Source organism: Schistocerca serialis, chromosome 9 (assembly GCF_023864345.2).
Source record: "Schistocerca serialis cubense isolate TAMUIC-IGC-003099 chromosome 9, iqSchSeri2.2, whole genome shotgun sequence".
Lineage (NCBI taxonomy): Eukaryota > Metazoa > Arthropoda > Insecta > Orthoptera > Acrididae > Schistocerca > Schistocerca serialis.
The window spans coordinates 495,423,387-495,447,153 of NC_064646.1; the positions used below are offsets into that span (position 1 = coordinate 495,423,387).

Below are 23,767 nucleotides of genomic sequence, written 5' to 3' on the forward strand. Positions count from 1 at the left end.
GTGTGACAGAAGTCTTTCTATTACCCTAAAGCTTCTCCAACAGTTCAGACGAAATGCCTTTTTTTTTCGAATATTGTTGACTGTTGTGTGCATTTACACAACCAACCCACCGTGACCAAAGTTTGAATATCTAACAGCCTTAATCATTGTACAAGTTTCCAATAGCTCACCGACAGCTGCAGGGGCAAATAGTGAGCTGTGATGCGCCGATCTGTCTGGCATCAGTAGTGCCACCTGCGCGATTGTGGTGTCTGCAGCAGTGGTTGTGGCAGGCCGCCAGCCCCGAAGGAGGCAGACGTACTGTCTATCCCAGTTTCTGTACCTGCTGACGTTTTAATTCACTCTACCAGTTGCCAATGCTTCCATCAAATGCGTCATTCCCAAACAATATATATAAATGGCAGTTTTAAAAGGCGGGCGGTATTATTTATTCCACGAGGGTCGTATTTGGCTTCTTGTGCATTCAATTTCGATTAAAACGACTTACGTGCGTGCCGTTTGTCCAACGCTTCCCAGTTAACTAGACTGAATCCCTATTGTTGTATGCTGCTACGGTCGCATGTTCGAATCCTGCCTCGGGCATGGATGTGTGTGCTGTCCTTAGGTTAGTTAGGTTTAAGTAGTTCTAAGTTCTAGGGGACTGATGATCTTAGCAGTTGAGTCGCATGGTGCTCAGAGCCATTTGAACCATTATTTTTACAGGTATGATGATAGTCATGTGATATGACCGAAACCGGTCACCTATGTTCTTGTGGCATACGTAGTGTGATCAAGACTGAATTATAAAAAAAAAAAAAAAAAAAAATTGTAATTTTTTGATCGCTGTTCCAAAAATGTTTATTAAAATCAGTTATATTGGTGTTCTCTGTCAGGTGGTTATAATAAACTTTCCCTATTCAACACGTTATAACACGGAAACTAATTACCATACTAGTGCCAAACTTGACTGCATTAATGTCCAAACTATGGGTGCATGACTTCCACGTGTCACAGCACCACTGTCCAGTTCCAACTTTGTCCACCAGGTGCCGTGATTAGTCATCGCGATTCATGGTCTCGCACACCTGACCAGTCCCAGTGCACTTGATGTGTCAACATGAACTTGGACGAAAGGAGCAGGGCATTACTGGTGAAGCTCTGTTATCAAATCAACAGTAATGCTGCAGCTGCACTTTGAGAATATCGCCGTCTGAAAGGACTACGGAAACGTCCTTTTTCTCCACCGGCTGTGCGGAGCTTGACGAAGTTCGCATCAACTGGAGACCTCGGCGTCGCTCCGGTCAGAGCCCGACTACCGGTTGTAGCGCAAGTGGTTGATCACATCGCTGTTGCAGCAGACAACGATGCGCGCAGTTCCCGATCGTCAGGCAGTGCACGTGCTGTGTTCACGACAGTTGAACATTCCATGGTCCACTGTACGGCAGGTGCTTCGAACCATTTTCAAATGGAATCCGTAGAAGACCCATATGGTACAGCAGCTTGCACCACAGGACGCAGAAGGACGAGTTGATTTCGCTCAACACTTTCTCGCTCTCACTTGATCTAAAGTCTAGCATATCAAGAGAGGTAGCCAGTATACGTACGGACATCCTTCGTTCTGCTGTGCAGAATGCAGTCCTGCGCTTTCAGACCCTTCTGCACACTGAAGGCTGTGCCATATTGAGCCCCTTTTGTAGCAGTAACGGTACCGGTATGTAATGGTTTGGTGTACCGTAGCAGCAGGTTAAAAGTGTTTCAGTTGAATTTATTCTGCATTATTTCTGTACCCCATTTCCTTGACATTAATGATATCGAGTTTGGTACTCGTACGGTAGTCAGTTTCCGTGTTAAACAGGGATTATAACCACCCGATGGTTTCGCGGTATTCACCCACGTGACTTAATAATAAAACAAGTCAAAAACAAAACTTGAGCAAATAATGCATAAACAAGTCAATGAAATTCTTCTGGGTTTGAGGCCGCATTGTCATCTGTAAAATTCCGACGTCAGCAATACACCCTGAGGAAGGCGCCTTGCAACAGTCGCCGAAACGTCGGAATTTTACAGATGACAATGCGGCCTCCAACCCAGAAAAATTTTATTGGCTGTGACAACGGCCGCGGAAGCCTACGTTTACAATGCATAAACAACTAACATTTAATAAGTGATCAAATGTTTTCCTTTCATTACTTTCTGAAGGTGTAAGCCAGTAAAGGTTAAAAAATGTCTGAAATTATGTTTAGAGTTTGTTGCTAGTCGCCAAGTGCTCCCATTCTCGAATATGGGATGAACGTAGCCTGGGTAATAAGGCGCGCCGACAGTCAGGTTGCCGCGAGACGACCAGTTTCTAACTGTAATGTTTGCCCTATTAACGTGAAATTATACCTCTCAATGAGCAGATTCTAGCAGCATTTTAAACTTTTAAATTCGGTTGTTAATTAAGGTGAAACAAACATTTGTTGCCCCCACCCCCCCTCTCTCTCAGGAAGACAGGGAAGCTGTCATTGGTTTGGGGGGTGAGCTTTTCAGCCGTTTAGTGGTTTATATGCCTGTTCCCAGGACCCTGCTACGTAATGTGTTTGCCGTGACATTAATTACACTTCAGGGGCAATGTTTCCGAATGGTTCTCACTAGTGTCAATGGATGCGAGTGGTTCCGTCTCGAGTTACTCCATTTCATTTCAGCGATTTTCATTCAGTTCAGTAAATATATATCCCTTATGGTAAGGTAACCCAGAAACCCCTTCCGCCAATGCTGTTATTCCCGCAAACGCTGCGGCAGAACCTTTGGTAGGCAACCTGACAGTTCGGAAACGATAGGAGGAAACAGGGTTGCTGACAGTGAGTCAGAGCTGGATACCAGTCTAAATAGGTCAATGGTTTAGGAGACAGCTTGCCGTAAATAGGAAGTCCGCGTCCGAGAACTCGTCCGAGAACTCTAGGAGCACAAATTTTCACTTCTGACGACGTACTCATTTCTGTATTTTATCAAAATACCAAATGTGAGATTAGTCAACACTTGAACGTTGGTAAGAGCCAAATACGTAACGGGGGGAAAGGGGGGGGGGCTGACAAATTAGTTTTCTGAGTTGAAAAGTGAAAAGTAACTCGAGGGGAAAAAAGAAGTTTGTTACTGACATTTCGCAACAGTTGACAACGTCTTTATGCATCTCCAGATGACATCGTCGCCGTTTATTCACATGATGATCACTTTCGACAACGTCGACCTCCGAAATTACTACATTCTTTACTACCCTAATGTAAAGTGGAGCGATCTCCCCTCTATACTGTGTGTTCCGAGCAAAATTAAACTCCCGAAACGTCAACAAGGACACATCAAAACAGTGTGAAGTTTACCACCACAGTCAAATGTTCCTCTGGTGGTACACGATCTGTAGTGCTGCGCAGAGTCGCCAAAAACTTACCTCGCTTGTATCAATTTCGCGGATATTGTATTGCGTTTTTTACCACACCTACAAGTTGCTCCTAAAGAAACGTGAAACGTAGGTTGTATGAAATAAACAGTTATGAAAAATACATAAAAACTGTCACTGCCGTAATAAAGAGAAGAATCGGTCTTACTGTAACGGACACTATATAACGATATCTGCCCTACTCATCAATCCACAATCTTATACAACTCACACGCAAGGACGAGACGACGTTATCAAACACTGCTTGCTATCGCAACTGCAACACCACAATCACGGCAGACATCCAATACACGCTGAGCTACGCAGCTGACAATGTCGGCGCATCCACAAGAAACTGGGGCAGGAGAACCCCCCCCCCCCCTACTTTCTGTATACAACGAAAGAGTACGCTGCTGGTTTCTGATCAAGAAATCTAATTTGAATGTCGGTTGTTTATGAGATGGTAGCGTTATTCCTGGTTTATGACTGAGAAATATCTACCGAGAGATGTCTGAATTCGACAGCAGCAAAATCGTGACCCATCGGTACAACGGTTTATCGTCTGTTCGTTTAGGCGGAGTCCCTGTCATTTGGAAATGGAATCTATGGGGCCACGAGGGACGTACTCAACGCCATGTAGTGTCTCAGTGGTACCGAACGACCAGCGTCCGAGAGGCAAGATGTATATTTCGCTCGGAAGTGTAGGATTGTAAAGCCCTTAGTCAGGAACTGGGACCGAGAGAGATGGTTAGGACACTGGACTCGCATTCGGGAGGACGGCGTTTGAAACCCGCGACCGGCCATCCTGATATAGATTTTCCGCGATTTCCCTAAATCGCTTCAGGTAGATGACAGGATCGTTGCTCTGGAAGGGCGCGGCCGACTTCCTTCCCTAATCCGAAGGGACCGACAACCACGCTGAACCGACGCACCGAACTACAGGAACTGGGCTTGTTGGCAGTGTGGCCAGTACCCGCACGGGCAGTGCGACGACATCTGGTGCACCACGTACCATCTGCATGGCGACCACTGGTTCAGCTTCTCTCGACGTGGCAGCACAGAGTGGCGTGTCAAAGTGGTCCGCCCAATGGGAACGCTTGACACAGAAGAGTCCACGTCGTCTTTTCAGACTAGTGCCGCCACCGAGTACAGCATCACGACGGACGTATCCGGCGTCTGGATGTTGCTATGGTACCGAAAGTTTGCAGACTGTACTTGTTATCAGCAGGAAGCCCAGCACTTGGCATATTCGTATGGGGGGTGCCACTGGAGAAACAAGCTATCGCGTCTGCTCCGCATGGCCATCCGTAATTTGGACAGAAGCGTGTGATGTGATAAGAACAGCGACTGTGCCGTATCGTCGAGGTCTCCGTGAAGCTACCCCTCACAGAGATACCGCAAGACGACACACTGACCCCAGTGTCCTGAGACTCCTCAGTGCTTGGGGTGTTCGACTGTCGCCCAGACCTCTCGCCCACTGGAAACAACTGGTTACAGGTTAGCGAGAGACTTAACACGCCACCACTAAATTCATGAAATCCGCCACAAAGTGGAAGCTGAATGGAATGTATCCGCATGTATCATACAAGCTCAGTTTGATGTGATTACGTAGGCTTTCCCGGCGTAATAAGTCTTGAAAGTCTCTTCGGGTTTCCTGCCGGATCCTAAAATGACTCGATGTTTCGACGATCCAACTGTTCGCCATCTTCAGGAAATGCTGCTTCTGCTGATGAGTCCCGCTGAGAACTAACACTAGGTTGCAAATCGACGTCCTATACAGGCCACCGTTCAGTACACGGCGCATGCAAACCCGAAGAGACTTTCAAAAAGCTCAGTTTGAGTCTATGTCCACGCGCGTCAGAGCTTCTGCTGTATTCCGAGGTGGTACCTCTGTGTAGTAATTTCGCAACTTGCATACCACCGAACAGCTTGCAAATTTAATCGTGGATTGCTCTCCTGTGCTGTATACGAAGCAGCTTTAATGGCCAACAACAAGAATAAACGCTGTCATTTCAAAACTGTAGTGCCTGTTGTTCAGTGGCACTGTTGACTAAGATTTCAAAACAAACACGCCAGTCGGCAACAGTCTGGCGGCGCAGTCGCAGCTGTCTCGGGAAAGAGGACAGCACACGGTGACCGCGACCCAACAGCACGCACGCCCTGCTGATGATCTGTTAATTGCGGCTCTTGCTGGGAATTTGCTCCGGTGAGCCCGGGCACTGGACACAAGAAACCTTGTGAACTATAGCTAGCAGGAGCGACACGTGGAAGGTACGGCGGCAGCAGTGAGGCATTGATCTTACGGCTGGGGAGCTTCCACACCCCTACAGTACAACAAATACTCTTAAGAATATGATAAACGTGGGCGAGTTTGCAGACAACAGTTTTCAGTGTCAAAGGCAGTATTCAGTTCTGGTTTCCTTCACTGGCGATCGATAGCCGCGACAATATTCTCGCTGTTTGCTCATTATCCAGTTCTGCGTGCTTTCCCTGGCTGTCGTAAACAGTGACTCCACACCCGGTGAATCGCCTAAAGCTAGAACCGTTAATGCCGCGGAAATGGAAAGTGCTACTGATGTGCGGTTTTCACAGAATAGATTAGTAGACAGGGCCTCGTATTGTTAGCCAGTCAACAGATTCTAAATATTATTACAAAGTATTTTTGTGCAAACATTAGATTTTTTAAATGAGACAATGCCTACTGATATTAACAGACTAAAAGTAGAGAAAATTACAATGTCAGTGGTATTTGTTACAGGATTCTAATGCGAGTAGTTTACGAGACACCTTATTTGGAAAAGTTTCCACGTCGACACTTGTTTGTGCAATTCAGCGTGTGTAGTTGCTAGGTATGATGTTACATCTGCTTACAGTCTGCTTGAGTGCATTGCGATTGGCCGGTCAATGTGTGACAGTCCAAGCAGTAGGTGGTGACTGGACGATGCAATCAATGCAGAACAAGCCGACGCGACAATGGTCTATGGAGAGCGTAGAAAGCATGCAGTTCATTATTGCACGGTTTATACGGAAAGATATCCCAACAGACGTCAACCACCGCAGCAATTACTTAACCTGTTCCACCAGTAACGTTAAAGTCGCCAGTATAACACCTAGAATATGTAACAGAAGGAAACAAGTGACCACAGAAGAGGGTGAAATTAACGGCCTCGCTGTTGTTGCAGTTGATTCGCACATTAGCTCTCGTGCAGTCGCACGAGGAAGCGGCACGAGTCATGCAAGCGTTCTCCATCGACATATGTTCCGCCCGTTCACATCTCTCCCTCAAGAGCTGCATGGAAACGATTATGAGAATCGTGGTAAGTTACGTACATGGGCATTAAGACACGATACTCCAGATGTACCACGTATCTTCTTCAGCGCTGAACCCATATTTACCAATCATGGCCAGGGAAACCGCCGAATTGTATAAATGCTGTCGTTTATACAACTACACGGCTTCCAGGGGCAGCAAAAATTTGATTTTCGTTGTTTCATAAAATTTGTGACGGAATATAAAAATCTGAAATGCTGTCATTTTCTTATCATTAAGATTTGTGATCTTATGCTCAGCACAGTAAGACAGGTAATGCAGTTAGGAACTGGGCACACGCCTCGCGTAAGGGTAACTCAGCCCGCCCGGTTAGCCGTGCGGGAAAGAGCGCCTGGTCCCCGGCACGAATCCAGCCGGCGGATTAGTGTCGAGGTCCGGAGTGCCGGCCAGTCTGTGGATGGTTTTTAAGGCGGTTTTCCATCTGCCTCGCCGAATGCGGGCTGGTTCCCCTTATTCCGCCTCAATTACACTATGTCGGCGATTGCTGCGCAAACACTTTCTCCACGTATGCATACACCATAATTGCAACGCACACATTGGGGTTACACTCGTCTGGTGTGAGACGTTACCGGGGGGAGGGGGGTTACAGGTTACACTGGGGACCGAACCGCACAATAACCCTAGGTTTGGTGCGGGGCGGCGGTGGGGTGAGTGGCCTGCTGTGAGGTTGTGCACCAATGAGGGCTACGGCGGGGACGAAGCCTCTCCGTCGTTTCTAGGTCCCCAGTTCCATACAATACAATACAATACACGGGTAACTCGAGTCGCGCAGTTTACTCGACTTTTACTTTGTCGTCCGTAAAGCAGCCGCCGACACGAAGACTGTTCTAAACACCAGTGTGCTTTTACTAGCCTCTGTCCTGTTGGAGGTGGTAAACCGTTGCCTTATTCTGGCTGTATCATCCAGTATTTGAGAATGAGAAGACTTAGCGACTCCCAACAAACTGCACACACAATTTCGAACCTTCACGAAACTTTTTATTGCTGACACCTCCCCTGCAAAATGATGAAACAAAGAAACTTCGTACAACAAAAGTTCAGCATCAGACGTGACCTTCTAATTTATTACTTCTACACTAGAAAAACTACTGGCAACTCACTTTGCAGACAGTATCCACACACACCACCGAAAGTGCCTGCAAAATTATATCACTGTAGGAGGAACAGTTCAGGAGATATGGCGTCATAAAGAACGAGATGCGTGAAGAACAACGGAGCGCAAAATTATCCAAACTATAGTCAAGCAGTGCTCGATAAATCCGAGGAGTGGGTGGGTGGGTGGGGGTGGGGCGTTATTCCTGAAAGATCTATACCATACTACCAGTTCTTCCAACTGCAGATACTTCAGTGCAACAATTTTTGTCTCTGCTGTCTATTCTAATTTTGATTGCAAAGCAATTGCTCTGTGTCATTTTTATTTTTGAAGTCTCAGAAAAACCGGTTGCACCTGAATATGTTTTATTTACGGCTCTATGTTTGTGCTAAATCTGAGAACAATTGCTTCACTCCTTGTGACTGAGGCGCTAAACTGGGACTGGACAAGCAGTCGTCGGATGGGGGGAAGAGGGGGAGGGAGGGATGGTTCCGGCCGTGTCCTGTTCAGCCCCTGGCTTGCCCTTCACTGGCCGCGGAGTCACGTGTCGTGTCGTCGCCCGACATACGGAATGCGCAACTTTTTTGCGACGTTGGCACTCCTGACAGCACCTAAATCCGTCAGCGATGACGCACGGGGTGGTCTGAGCAGCCCAGCCGCGCTGCCAAGCAATTACACACCAAGGTCCGTCCCGCTTCACAAATACCCGTTTACCTTATTTTTACTCCGACAGGTAGCTGCCTTAGCATATTCATTTACAGGCTGCCTTGCTGTAACGTAGAGTCCCACTAGGCCACTCACTGCGGTTCGATTGTGGGGCGGGAGGGGGGGGGGGGGGGGGGAGAAGAGTAGTGAACAGCGGGCAACACTGCATCTCGCGATCCTGTAAGAGTCACAACATTCACATTAAACAGCTTGCTCGACGCGAAAACAGCTTGCTCGACATGCTGCCTGTCGGTCACTTAGTTTTGCTGCTCTTGCAGCGGCCATGCGAGCTGGTTCCCCTTATTCCGCCTGTATTACACTATGTCGGCGATTGCCGCACAAACACTTCCTCCAAGTACGCATATACCATAATTACTCTACCACGCACACATTGGTGTAAGGGACCTGTTACGTATTAACAGGCGAAACTCATATCCAGTAATCAATTTCACTAGACGTATGAAATATCGGTTTCCGCGAGTGACACGTTTTACAGGAAAGCTGTCTGGATACGAACTGTTACCACCAATTGCGTCCAAATGTATGGTACGTAGGACTCGACCAGAAACGAAAGAGGCAGTTGGGGGCTTCAGATGCCCAAGCGTATAGGAAAAGTAACACTCTTAGCGCGGGTCGCATTTACGATAATCTGAGGTTCATGTGGCCAAGTTCAGATGCAGGAATTATTTTGTCTTTCACGTTACGTACAATTTATATAAATCTAATAATGCTCAATATATTTTACTTTTTAATGGAGAAAAATTTCGTATTGCAAATAAATTAACAGGGAGCAATGTTGAGGCGTATACGAGAACTTTATACACGAAGTTAGATGCTTTTTATATTTTACAGTTGACTATTTTACTCGTGCTGGAGCGATATTCACCGTAAAAACACGAGATGCATAATTTTCTCGCCACGTTCCACACGTTGTAAACGCCGTGTTTTTACAATTACATCGTTGTTTTAAAGCTTTTTTGAGAAAAAAATTATGATTTCCATTCATAACAGGTTCTCTCTCATCGCAGTCTGGCAACAAACCACGCGCAATGCATCATTTCACTAAATATTAGTGAAAATAGTTCGTGATGTACAGTGGAATGTACTTTCACGCAGTCTTCTCGGGATGTGGTTATTTTTTCTCTTTCTATGAGAGGAGGGCTGGTTCTGAGGTTTCAGATCAAATTCTTTACCTGGCGTTAAAAACATACATCGCAGGGTTGCACTAGCGAAGTGCAACTGAGGAGAAACCGATCTTGGACGTTTATTTACGAATCAAAATCTCCTGTGCCTTTCATTTTCGTGCGTTTTAAGAAAAAAAATTTAATACAATATATTGAGCATTATTACGGTTTATTACGTAACGCAAAAGTTGGAAATAAATTTTCTCGAGCGGTTCTAGGCGCTTCAGTCTGGAACTGCGCGGCCGCTACGGTCGCCGGTTCGAATCCTGCCTCGAGCACGGATGTGTGTGATGTCCTTAGGTTAGTTAGGTTTAAGAAGTTCTAAGTTCTAGGGGACTGATGACCTCAGAAGTTAAGTCCCATAGGCCTGAGAGCCATTTGAACCATTTTTTGAAATGAAGTTTCTGCACAAGAATTCGCTCTCACGACCCTCTTATTACCGTTCTGCAGTCTTCCCGCTGCGCCAAACGCTGCTTGGGAACTATGCTAAAATCAATGGGTCACGCCACTCCCAACCAGAGCTGAAAGTGCTGTTTTTTTTCTGAACGCTTGACCACCTGCAGCTCGCGCTTCTGTCACTTTCGTATCTGCCCGAGCGCTGCACACACCAGAATATGGACGGCGACGGGGATGGCGGTGCGACGACGACTGGGAGCTGCGATCGGAGCCCTCGTGGGTAGGGTCAGGCCATTAGTGCGTTATTATAATTAGCAAGGAAGAGAAGACCGATTTCCTTATGGATGTCTGTGAACGTGTATTGAAGAGGAGGGGAACGTCGCTCGAGAACAGATGGTTAAAAATCTTATCCATAGAAATTAGTGCGCACAAAACTATAGTGTCACACTATTATTGAGATAGAGTGGAACAATAGGTTTACTGTTTCCATTCACAACTTACGTAGTTCCATGACGCGTTTCAGACGCTTAAACCTCCCATCACGCGGATTTGTGTCGATTAATACTACACGTACGCGTTGTGTTGTGACTTTGGGGTAGCCTCCGGCACATGGCTCATTTTTTATGGAGGTCTGTGATTGACTGGATGAACGAAAATATAAATGTACTATTAACAGCACCTGCACTGGTCAAAGGGTCCTTTGCTATGTTACGTTACATACACCATATCACACTTCGTAAATACAATTTTGAAAAAAAAAAAAAAATCTCAGAGCAATGTGAAGAACTTAGTACTGCATATTTCTGTTCATCCATGCAACCTGTTTTTCTGGGGGATGCGTACCCCAAAACTTTCTCGTCGACAAAGTAATTTTTTTACGATATAGAGAACTTGGAAGAGTGCCAGAGATTTATTTCACGGACGTAAAATTTTTATTTCATTTTTTCGTGTTGGTAATTGAAATACGAACGACACCAGTGCAGTTTTCGGTGGGAAAAGCGATGTCATTGACTGTTTCAAGCATTTCGAAGCTGCGGCAACCGTCCTCGACAACTGAATCGCTCGCAGCCAGCTCGACAAGCATGTAGTGCCTTCGCCCGCTAATAGTGGCGATGGTAGTGCTAAACAGATATGCGTACGCTCAAATCTCATGCTTCATTTGAGGTGATGTACACTGAAGTGTTCGATACCACTTTTTCTTGTATGTGTGTTTCTAGGTATCGCCTGCTTCATTTGAGCTGTAAAGTCAATTGAAGAGTTCGATACCATATTTTTTGTAGTTCGACATGTTGATGACGTCATGGCTAAAAGCAGACGGATGGTATCCCATCCTTCAGTTATAAATAATTTTCGCTGCATTATATCCCATGTCGGAGTACCCTCAAACTTTTTTTTAGAAAAAAAGCAGTGGAAATATCAATTAAAAATAGTTCTAGTGGCCACAGAGTATTTTATGTCAAGTTTACGAAGAATCTGTGACCACTCTAAGTGCTTTTTCTTTCCTATATTTTCGTTCATACTCTGAAAGACCTCCACAGAACTATGAGCCATGTACTGAAATGGTGTTTTGTTTTTCCTCTCCTTCTACTAAGACTGTGCCACAGAATACCATTTACTGCAAACACTTAACCCAACACACGTGATATCAATCCATATAACGCTACCTGATAACGGATGTTTACGTGTCTGGAAGGCAGCTTGGAAATAAAAAGTGGCCCCTAACAGTAAACCAGTTGCTTCATTCGAACATTTACGCACGCCAACATCCTGGAGATCTGGTTCAAATGGCTCTGAGCACTATGGGACGTAATCAGTCCCCTAGAACTTAGAACTACTTAAACCTAACCAACCTAAGGACATCACACACATCCATGCCCGTGGCAGGATTCGAGCCTGCGACCGTAGCGGTCGCGCGGTTCCAGACTGTAGAGCCTAGAACCGCTCGGCCACCTCGGCCGGCTGGAGATCTGGCATGGCTACAAAAGATACAACTAAGTAAATAAAGACAGACACCTATTCCCGTGCACAGTTACCAAATGTTTTATCACCAGGCACTGATTGTGTACGAGAGCTGTGCTACGAGAAGAGAGGCTGGGTATATCTGTTTACAGATAAGCTAGGTAAGGAGAATATATATATCCGTTTACGTCATTTAATTGAAGAGCAGCACATTTCATCATTATGTATAATAATGACGAAATGTTCTGCTCTTTGATTAAATGACACATGGATAACTGCTTATCGTGAGCCCAATATTACTTCTTTTCCTTCAGTCCAGGCGCAATCATTTCGTCTGTATTAACCCATTTTATTATTTTTTTAACAAGCAGGAATCAATCTGACAACTGAAACGCGACAGAACGTTTACAAGCAGCTAAAATATGTAGTGGTTGCTCAAAACCGGCAGATACATTCACATTTCCGGAAAGGATACCGCAGCGTTTCCAAAACCAAGCAGCCCGAAGTGGTAGGGCGGAAAGACCGGTTTTCGGAGCCGTTGTAAACGCATTGACTGGCTCCTTAAGTGGCAGTGTTCTGCAGAATTGTTTCGACGCGTCGCGTAGGGACCCGCTGCTGCAGAACACAGGGACCGTTAGGGTTTAACAACCGTTCGACGTAGAGGTCAAAACCAACAGGGGTCATTTTCAGGAGGAGGGGGAACCGGCGTTCCCCTTAATCGATTTAAAGAAACCCAGCAAAATCCAAGTTTGGTTGCTGGAATTCGATTTACTACAAAAAGAGGTGTAATTGGGAAAGCGAACAGACCCTCACTTGCTTTAAAGGACAGCCAAGGTCTCGCTAAGTCTGATAATGAAGTTTATTACAAAATACCACAAGCAGCTAACTTTAAACGTACAAAACTCGCACGAATTGAAGGGACAACGGCTGAGAAGGATTACATATGCCAGAGAATGTCGGATGGAGGTTTTGCCTACGGTTTCCAAAATACGAGAAACTTGGCTCCCCGTCCATCTACTGCATCATCGCCCCCGCGTCCCCCAAGGCCAAATGGGTTGTTTGCAACGATCTTGGAAGAGGGGGAGGAGAATCTTGACACAGGCGTAGGTGGACTCAACTGTAAGACTTGCGTTACTGCCATTTATTTTGGAGTTAACTACACAGCTCAGAAAGGAACAACAACAATGTGCATCGCAAGTTGCTCGAAAGGAGTGCCGCACGTGATATAAAAACGTCACTTCTTTCTGGTTTCTCAGAAAGGTCCAAGGACATACGCGTACAACTAGTTGTAGTTGATTTATTGTATTGTGTAACATACTTTGTATGTCGTGTGATGATTTTTTCCTCTCATGTGTGAAGCAGAGCTTAGTCCGCGAGATGCAGAAGGTTGTAAATATAGGAGCCTACACTGGACCTTTGTTTCACAGTGTCTAACATGTCGTGTTCACAGCTCGTAAGGAATGCATTTTGGAGACCATGTTTAGCAGACATTTTTTACATCGACTGACGGTTCCTGTAATGTCCATGAATACTAAACTGTTCCTCCTGGCACGCGCTGTGTAATAATTTTCTAGATTATACGCGAAAAATACCCGTGAGTCTAAAGAATAATATACATAGCCTGGACAATTAGTGATACATTACATTACGTAAAATATCTTGGTAACTATCTGTTACTGTACGTTTCTGTTCTGAACGTTTACTATGGTCAATAGTCCACGATATGTCGCATGATGCATAATGGATTTAGTAAAGCGTTAGATGCCATAGTATGTCATTATAAGCGTACTGCTGTACAGTTATTTTATAGCTTTGACTTACGTTCTGTTTCGATGATTTTGACTTTTCACAACTCGTTTTCAAGTGTGGCAACTGAATCTGTTGTAATACATATTCTAGTAAGTAACGTGCGCGAGTTTCTGCACAAGAGCAGAACAAGAAATCCGCGAGTAAAACTTATTTCTAAATTCACTACTGTGTACAGAAAAAGGAATATCACTGAAAGTTGTGTGTGTTTACGAATAGCGGCAAAGGCACCAGAACAATGCGACAGTTTGCACATCGTCAACATCACCTTTAAGTGTCAAAATACACGAAAAGCGAACTTGACAAGGGAATCATTTACCGTTTCACTGGCAATAGCAGCAAGTATTATTTTGCAAACAAACGGGGCCACTGTTTTTGCAATCGGAGGCTTCAGTAAGAATTTCTAACGGATGACATTCTACAGTTTGTTTCAGTTTCCAAAAAAAGAAAGTGAGTCCCCGATTACATGTCTGAACGCTGTGAATTTGTCAGCCTTCCGGCGTCTTGCTGGGAAAAGTACGTTGTTGAAACTTCCTGGCAGATTAAAACTGTGTGCCCGACCGAGACTCGAACTCGGGACCTTTGCCTTTCGCGGGCCAGTGCTCTACCATCTGAGCTACCGAAGCACGACTCACGCCCGGTCCTCACAGCTTTACTTCTGCCAGTATCTCGTCTCCTACCTTCTGTTCTCCAAAGGCCTCTTTAATTTTCCTGTAGGCAGTATCTATAATACCCCTAGTGATATATGCCTCTACAGCCTTACATTTGTCCTCTAGCCATCCCTGCTTAGCAATTTTGCACTTCCTATCATTTTTGAGACGTTTGAACTCTTTTTGCATGCTTCATTTATTGCATTTTTATATTTTCTCCTTCGATCAAATGAATTCAATATTTATTCTGTTACCCAAGGATTTATACTAGCCCTCGTCTATTTACCTACTTGATCCTCTGCTGCCTTCACTACTTCATCCCTCAGAGCTACCCATTCTTCTTCTACTGTATTTCTTTCCCCCATTCCCGTTAATTGTTCCCTTATGCTCTCCCTGAAACTCTGTACAACCTCTGGTTTAATCAGTTTATCCGGGTCCCATCTCCTGGAAGTCCCACCTTTTTGCAGAAGTACGTAACCCGTGGGATAGTGTAGTTGGGCGGGCAGCGGCTACTGCTGGAGCGCTTCCCCCCTGCTGCTACTACTGTGTGTACAGATCGGCAACAGCGGACGCAGCTGGTGTACTCACTCGACTTCGCGGCGCTCGGCCTCTTCCTGGCTGATGTCCTCCTCCACCGAGTAGTCCAGGATGGGCTTGACGCCGAAGGAGCGCAGCCGCTCCAGCGTGGGCCGGATGCGGATCTGGTCCTCGCCGGCGACGAAGTGGCCGTAGAAAGTGCCCTTCATGAGCGCGCGGAACAGGCGCTCGCCCAGAACGCTCTTCGCGATCTTCATTAGCTGCAACACACACACATGGCACTGTGAGTCCAGGGGCTGCTCATGTGGCGCCTCACTAAACGAGAAAGCGACCACTCTGTACAGGGAGGGAGGGAGGGCGGGGAATCTGTGAAAAGGTGCAACAAATCTTGCAGCGAGACTTACACTGCACCATTTGAAAGATGAAAGCGAATGCAAGAGCCAATGGGTACGTGTATTTACTGATCAGAAGCGTTTACGTGGAGCTTCCAGCGCACACTGAAGCCCCAAAGAAACTGGTACAGGCATGCCTATTCAAATACAGGCAGAATACGGCACACGGCCGTCAACAAGTGTCGGCGTGCGAACCATTCAACGAAACATCATCGATTTGTCCTTTCGGAGCCGAGGGCCCACTCGTGTACTCTTGATGACAGCACGACACGTAGTTTACGCCTCGCCTGCGCCCGTCAACACCGACATTGGACTGTTGATGGCTGGAAACATGTTGCCTGGTGGAACGAGTCTCGTTTCAAATTGTATCGTGCGGATGGACGTGGAGACAACCTCACGAATGCGTGAACCCTGCATGTCAGCAGGGTACTGTTCGAGCTAGTGGAGGCACTGTAGTGGTTGGGGGCGTATGCAGTTGGAGTGATATGCGACCCCTGATGCGACTCTGACAGGTGTCACGTACGTGAGCGTCCTGTTTGATCGTCAGCATCCGTTCATGTCCACTCTGCATTCCCACGGACTTTGGCAATTCCAGCACGCGAATATTACTCCCCACACGTCCACAAGTGCTACAGGGGTGCTCCAGGAACACTCTTCTGAGTTTAAACACTTACTCTGCACACCAAACTCTCCAGACATGAGCATTATTGAGCATATCTGGGATGCCTTGCTACGTGCTGTTCGGAAGAGACCTCCACCCACCCACCCTCCCCCGGTACTCTTGCGGATTTATGGACAACCCTGCAGGAATCATGGTGTCAGTTCCCTCCAGCACTAATTCAGGCATTACTCGAATTCATGCTGCATCGTGTTGCGGCATTTCTGCGTGCTCTCGGGGGTCCTACACGATATTAGGCGCGTGTACCAGTTTCTTTAGCTCTTCAGTGTATATATGTCTACGATGGCACAGTCAGGTAACTCTTATTTTCGTTTGTGGTAAACTAGTCAGCATCATTAGTATTTCGCATGCATCTTATTAGTCACTGCATGTACAGAATCCACTTTTCGAAGAACAAGCATTTTTCTACACTGCTGCGTAATTCATCAATCTACCAAGCCCATTATGTTTCCAAATGAAGAAAGGCAGCAGTGTTCATTGACCTCCCCTAAGTGTTTTTCAAAACAGTGACAACTGCTTAATCGTTCTAAAAAACTATCTTCTGCAAAAAGACTACTTGAAAAATCGAGTCTCACCTATCACATGCATCTATACAATAAGAAAAGTTCGGAGGCTTTACCTACATGTTGCAGAGAGGAGACTAAGGCGATTACCGCCGAAATGTCTGTCTGCAGACAGTTCTTATATCGACAACGTCACAACTTCTTACAAACGTGAGGCGCCATCTAATTTGAGTCCGCCTATAGGTTTTGATTGCTAGAAAGGGTTCGAGCAAGTGACGTATCACTTCCGGTATTCTAAAACCACAGATTTTATTTAATAAACGACGGCGCGGAACCGTAGAGTTCTCAATGAAAGTGAAGATATGGGTTTAATACTCTCCACCTCGGTATCCACGTTGTCTTTCATTCTTGAGCACTTCTTAGGCGTTATTTACGAAGTTTGCTCCCTTGAGGAATCCGCGAGTGTTGGGAGCGCTAAAGAGCAATGGCACAAAATTCCTGCAAGTTAACGTCTGCTGACACAGCCGTTCCACTGCTGTGTGGCATCAACAAGTAGGCCGTGACGCGGACAGGAATAGCTCTCCACTAGCACAGCAGTGGCGGCACGCGATGAGGGGCGTGCACGCGAGAGAGAGAGAGAGAGAGAGAGAGAGAGAGAGAGAGAGATCTAACTGTAGTGCGCGCTGTCGCGCTGGGTTTCCCCAGAGCGGTCTGCGAAGCTCATTGCGGTTTATTTCTGCGCAACACTGGACAGGGTTGCGCGACAAACAGTTGCGTAAACTGCACGTTTGGGCACAGATTTAGGCTTTAGAGTGTCACAATAATCGCAGCGAAGAACTTTAAGATGTGCAAGTGGCGTCAGACGATTTTTTTGTCTAATTCAGTGTAGTAATAATGGCGACGCAGGTAGAGTAGAGGCGAAATCCATTTATCGAAGCGACAGGTTTACCAGACGCAATCTGTCAAGTCACCAACGTGCAGGTAGAGATATGGCGTCAACAACAACAAATTCTTTTGGTCGTTATGCAGATATTATTTGCCGTAAGACAGGCGTTAACTTTACCTGCAGGCTAGTTTGTTTATATGCCATTTCAAACCGGTTATTTTCTGTTTATTTGTTTCAAATGGATACAAAGGAATACAGTGCAGTCGTAGAATTCGTTGTTACAATTTTTTTCTTTTTTTTACGAAAGTAGATTCACAGAAACTGCGTGAAGTTTTGCTAAGAACCGCTCCTTCACGTCCAACTGTTAACAAATCAGCGGCTGCATTGGACTGTGACCCTACATCTGTTGTTGACGTCTTTGTTCCAAAGCACAGATAAAATGCACAGTATGGCGCAGGACCATCTTTAAAGGCTACCGAACATTTTACGCGGAGACGTAACAATGACATATCTTTGAGCAAGGTTTCCTTAGTGCTGACCAAAAGCAAAAGAGGAAACAGCGACACACTGAAGAACTGAGGGTGTTTGTTTTTTTGTTTCCTATTTCTAAATGTAGATGATACCTGCGCCTACGACCGCTCACCTGAAATAAAATGGCAATCTAAGAAGTGCGTGCAAGATAGCAACAGAAAGACTTCTCCTCCTAAAGCGATTACGAGCCATGTTTTCTGCGATGCAGACAATTACTGTTATCGATATTTCATCGGTTAAAACGACACAAAATACGCGAGAAGCTGGCGCCACTGGAAACGGAAAAGTTGTCTTTAGTCATGAAATCAAATACGCTTTGTCAATGAGGAACCCACCAGATATTACAGGGCACGTATTTCACACGTTGTGCCGTCGTCTGTCGACTGTGCAAAGACCGGGTTATGCAGCTTTCCAAGCTGGTCTACCCTGTAGCCTGTTTACCGTAGTCACGCCTTCGTTTGTGCCCTTTCCACACTTGCCTCCTTGTTGCCTCAGGACAAGCCCTATATTTTGATAGATAATAGTGATTAGTAACTGTGCCAGTCATTCCTGCACACGTACGCACCATTATGAAACATATAGCTGAATTTGCTATTTTACCTGAAGGAACGCGCGCAATAAAAATAGCTAACATCCCAGTGAAATACCGACTACACTATTTCAGTGAGAAACAGCCTTAATCTGTTCCATTGCACCTCCATTAAAGCAGCCTCGAGATCTACTTGCCACCCCTGCACGGGAACTGTGCAAAACTGGTGGACGTTTTAGAAATTGTGTGTTCTGCTATGACGCGAGAACACACACAACTTAAGCCACTGCTACTTGTGGTGTTGCAATATTTGAAGCTGTTCCAACGCCTGTTATGCCGCCGTCACGATATATGGCAGATTGAGCCTTTTGTTTGAATAAACGATAAATAATTTTTTATATTAAGTGTGCTTTACAAAATGTTTTGTCGTTTTACTGTTTGTTTCACGTTCGACTTGGCATCAACCAGCGGATCTTATGGTGCAGTTTAAAGACGTTGAGATGCCGGACCGTGTTATTCCCACCCGACAACCATTTCTCACAAGAAGATGCTTTGAGCTGTCACCACGCCGCTGATAATTGTTCGGAGAAAGGAAAGAGAGGTATGATCCATGTCGTAATAATCTTTTGTCAGTTCAACAACACGCATGTTTACTTGCAGAACTCTGTCAATTAATGTAACTTAATTACGTGGCAACAATATTTACGTATATTGCAATCATTGTAAAGTGTTGATTATTAATTTGTTGTTGCACTATGAGTTAATACTGAAGAGCTTTTTACGTGTAATTATTGAAATTTATCTATTTGAGAGGGAATTGTGAAACCATTGATGTATCTCAACCATAACGAACATTGAGATTCGGCAGACAAATGTTGTTGTGCTGTGTCAGATTTACGACGACAGGATTTCATGAAGTACCGGTGACTGCGGCACAGCGGGCACATTTCTGTTTTAGAATATTTTGTGTCGAAATTTGGTAATATCTTTGGATTACTACATGGTATACAGGAAGCCCATACCATTTATTATCTACATTAATGTTTTGTTTTGATAAAAACTTTACAAACAGAATAACTGACAGCAAAATGACGCTAAAATCCCTACTCTACCACAGTCATTGGCGTCAGGCACAGTGGGAAAAAAAAGGCCGCACATAGCCTGGAAACATTTATTTTTCTTAATACAAATTATGTGACACATTCAATTCGTAAATAATAAAATCATTGGACAACGTAAGTATCCATATCAGTAGGAAATACAAACATTGCTACAGTTATTTTAGTGCCGCCAATTGTGGAAGGCTTTGGCAGTCTACAAATAACATCTGTGAAGTTAATGTCATGTGATTCTTCATCTGCAGCAAGCGTAAAAGTCTGTACAACTTACATGACCTCTACAGATAAGTCACAATTGTAGTGCTTTCGTTTTTATTAATTGAACTGATATCACTACGAAATGGCTGAATCTAATTTCTTTTACTTTCGTTGCCACGTTCACGACGACATGGCTAATCTTTTCGAGCTCAGTTTCCATGTGAAATTCTTCTTCGTTGTCAGGACTATCTTCACCGTCACTCGTCTCAAGAGAAGCAGAGCCTTCACGAGTTGCTCTCTGGCTGGAGTCGCCTTCTCACACTTCTAGGAATGGGCTTACTGGTCGGTTGATGTCGCAGTTTGGCCATTTTTCCTTCCTATTTTCACTTTCTAGAGGCTGCTGCTTTTCTGGGGTATAAATAAGAATTCTTGTTCTTCCTCTTCTGTGCTGAGCTGTTGTCTTACAGGCGGTTGCTTTTGAAAGTCTTTAATTTCCTTCGGTGATACGAAGTGTCTTGAACTATTTAAGCAGCTGCCAAATGCAGGCAGACTTGCAAATGGAACAGTGCTTGCGTTGTTGATGTCTGTTATATTTGCCCTGTTAGTACCATTATCAGTACATTTCGAACCACTGCAACTTTTTACCATTGTATTTGCAAGACATCTAACCTTTCAAGAGCTTGTGTAGGGACATTGCATTGTTCTGCTGCTGCCAGAACTTTCATGAATTTTATTGTTCTCAGCTTTCTTCATTTTTTCTGTAGTTATTAGATCAAAAGTAGTAGTTCACCCTCTGTATCGAAATTTTTTTTTTTTTGCGTATATGCTCACTGTGACCCATAAAAGAAAAAGAAACTGCTCTGCCCCATACCACATCAGCACATTGGAACACATTTATTCAATCACAACAGATTAGACCCCACACAGAAGCATACCGACAATCCTTCTTTCCACGAACAATACGAGACTGGAATAGAAGGGAGAACCGATAGAGGTACTCAGGGTACCCTCCGCCACACACCGTCAGGTGGCTTGCGGAGTATGGATGTAGATGTAGAAGTTAGAATTCTGCATTTTATATGCTATGGAGAGAGAATGCCCACGATAACGGCTATATTTTGTCAATGTTTGGTTTCTACAGCAATTTAGTACTAATTATTTCTAAAGACGTGGCAAAACTGGCAGCTGGAGACAGTAACACAAGAGTCACAACTTCAGTACTCCAGCGTCATTAAGCCATCTAGTTTTCACAGAGACTTTAGGTGACATGTGCGGGACTATGCTGTCATCCTGACACCCACATATTTTATATAATCAACTGCTTAATGTACCCCAGTGTTCACGGTGGCCCTGTCTCCCCTAATATTTCAATGTGCTCAGAGTACGTATGAACAATGTATTAAAGAAAACAAGAAGTTTATCATCACTAACTGACCTGGAAAGAAAGACATCTAAAGGCTAAAACGCTGTTCGTCCTTTAGTGAAATAACCAATCTGTAATTCAGAAACCATTTCAAGTCGCTGCGCCTCCAGGTGCAGTCACTGAGTATTGCTGGATGCCATATCAAAGCAATTAACAACTTCAAGAATCTTCCATAACTTGGATGACAATTTTAATAGCAAAATGGGGAGATATTGAGCGCCGTATTCTACAAAAATATTTAAAGTACGAACATGCAACCTTTATAGATCTTCCAAATTTTCTTCGTTATTTTCAATGGATCAGCATAGCATTGTTTTTCCGAAGATAATTTATGCACAAGAGACAGCACTAAACGTGCCGTCTCAGACAACAGACCATAGAGTTGAACACGGTGTCTCAGGAGGAATAGCCAATATTGAGTCATGTGATAGGAAAGATCACTCGAAGCAAAATGTGCAGTAAATATGGGTTCCAAAATGCGTAACTTACGACCTATGGGCTCTCGCTCATCTTCGCTATTGCGCAACACATCTGTTCCATCGAAAAAGTGCTCATAGCTCTTAAGGCACGCTCTTTAGAACCCATGTATAGTGGACAATTTTTTCTTGTTTCGGTGCATACTACCTCCTTCCAAAGTATGGAAAGAAAAAAAGCTTGCAGTAGAAAAGATTTGTTTCACAGTACTGAAGATAAAGTGGTGCAAACAGCGCTTGAAGCATGAATTTTAGCGCCTATGTCCACTTGTATGAATATCAAGAGCTCAGGTGGAAACCCAGTTCTAAGCAAAGAAGGGAAAGCAGAAAGGTGGAAGGAGTATATAGAGGGTCTATACAAGGGCGATGTACTTGAGGACAATATTATGGAAACGGAACAGGATGTAGGTCAAGATCAAATGGGAGATACGATACTGCGTGAAGAGTTTGACAGAGCACTGAAAGACCTGAGTCGAAGGAAGGCCCCCGGAGTAAACATTCCATTAGAACTACTGACGGCCTTGGGAGAGCCAGTCCTGAAAAAACTCTACCATCTGGTGAGCAAGATGTATGAGACAGGCGAAATACCCTCAGACTTCAAGAAGAATATAATAATTTCAATCCCAAAGAAAGCGGGTGTTGACAGATGTGAAAATTACCGAACTATCAGTTTAAAGTCACAGCTGCAAAATACTGACGCGAATTCTTTACAGACGAATGGAACAACTAGTAGAAGCCGACCTCGGGGAAGATCAGTTTGGATTCCGTAGAAATGTTGGAACACGTGAGGCAATACTGACCCTACGATTTATATTAGAAGAAAGACTTTTGTAGACTTAGAGAAAGCTTTTGACAATGTTGACTGGAATACTCTCTTTCAAATTCTGAAGGTGGCAGGGGTAAAATACAGGGAGCGGAAGGCTATTTACAATTTGTACCGAAACCAGAAGGCAGTTATAATATGCGAGGGGCATGAAAGGGAAGCAGTGGTTGGGAAGGGAGTGAGACAGGGTTGTAGCCTCTCCCCGATGTCATTCAATGTGTACACTGAGCAAGCAGTAAAAGACACAAAAGAAAAATTCAGAGTAGGTCTTAAAATCCATGGAGAAGAAATAAAAACTTTGAGGTTCGCCAATGACATTGTAATTCTGTCAGAGACAGCAAAGAACTTGGAAGAGCAGTTGAACGGAATGGACAGTGTCTTGAAAGGAGGATATAAGATGAACATCAACAGAAGCAAAACGAGGATAATCGAATGTAGTCTAATTAAATCGGGTGATGCTACGGGAATTAGATTAGGAAATGAGACGCTTAAAGTAGTAAAGGAGTTTTGCTATTTGGGGAGCAAAATAACTGATGATGGTCGAAGTAGAGAGGATATAAAATGTAGACTGGCAATGTCAAGGAAAGCGTTTCTGAAGAAGAGAAATTTGTTAACATCGAGTATAGATTTAAGCGTCAGGAAGTCGTTTCTGAAAGTATTTGTATGGAGCGTAGTCATGTATGGAAGTGAAACATGGACGATAAATAGTTTAGACAAGAAGAGAATAGAAGCTTTCGAAATGTGGTGCTACAGAAGAATGCTTAAGATTAGATTGGTAGATCACATAACTATTGAGGAGGTACTGAATAGAATTGGGGAGAAGAGGAGTTTGTGGTACAACTTGACTAGAAGAAGGGATCGGTTGGCAGGACATGTTCTGAGGCATCAAGGGATCAGCAGTTTAGTACTGGAGGGCAGCGTGGAGGGTAAAAATCGTAGAGGGAGGCCAAGAGATGAACACACTAAGCAGATTCAGAAGGATGAAGGTTGCAGTAAGCAGTGGGAGATGATGAACCTTGCACAGGATAGAGTAGCATGGAGAGCTGCATCAAACCAGTCTCTGGACTGAAGACCACAACAACAACATGTGTATTGGAGATCTTTCATTCGGATGGACGTTCCTGTCGTATCTCTCAGTATTCCCCGACCTTCCAGGACAC

At 44.7% G+C, this 23,767-nt stretch overlaps 1 protein-coding gene across 2 annotated transcripts in view; it reads right to left on the bottom strand.

Annotated features, from left to right (window-relative positions):
- Nucleotides 1-23,767, bottom strand: part of LOC126418916 (proline dehydrogenase 1, mitochondrial-like) — a 288,058-nt gene that overhangs the window by 97,850 nt on the left and 166,441 nt on the right. For both annotated transcript variants that reach the window (XM_050085942.1, XM_050085941.1), the window contains exon 2: nucleotides 15,104-15,312. In XM_050085942.1, coding sequence (XP_049941899.1) covers nucleotides 15,104-15,312 — 209 coding nt within the window. The remainder of the gene's footprint in view (nucleotides 1-15,103; nucleotides 15,313-23,767) is intronic.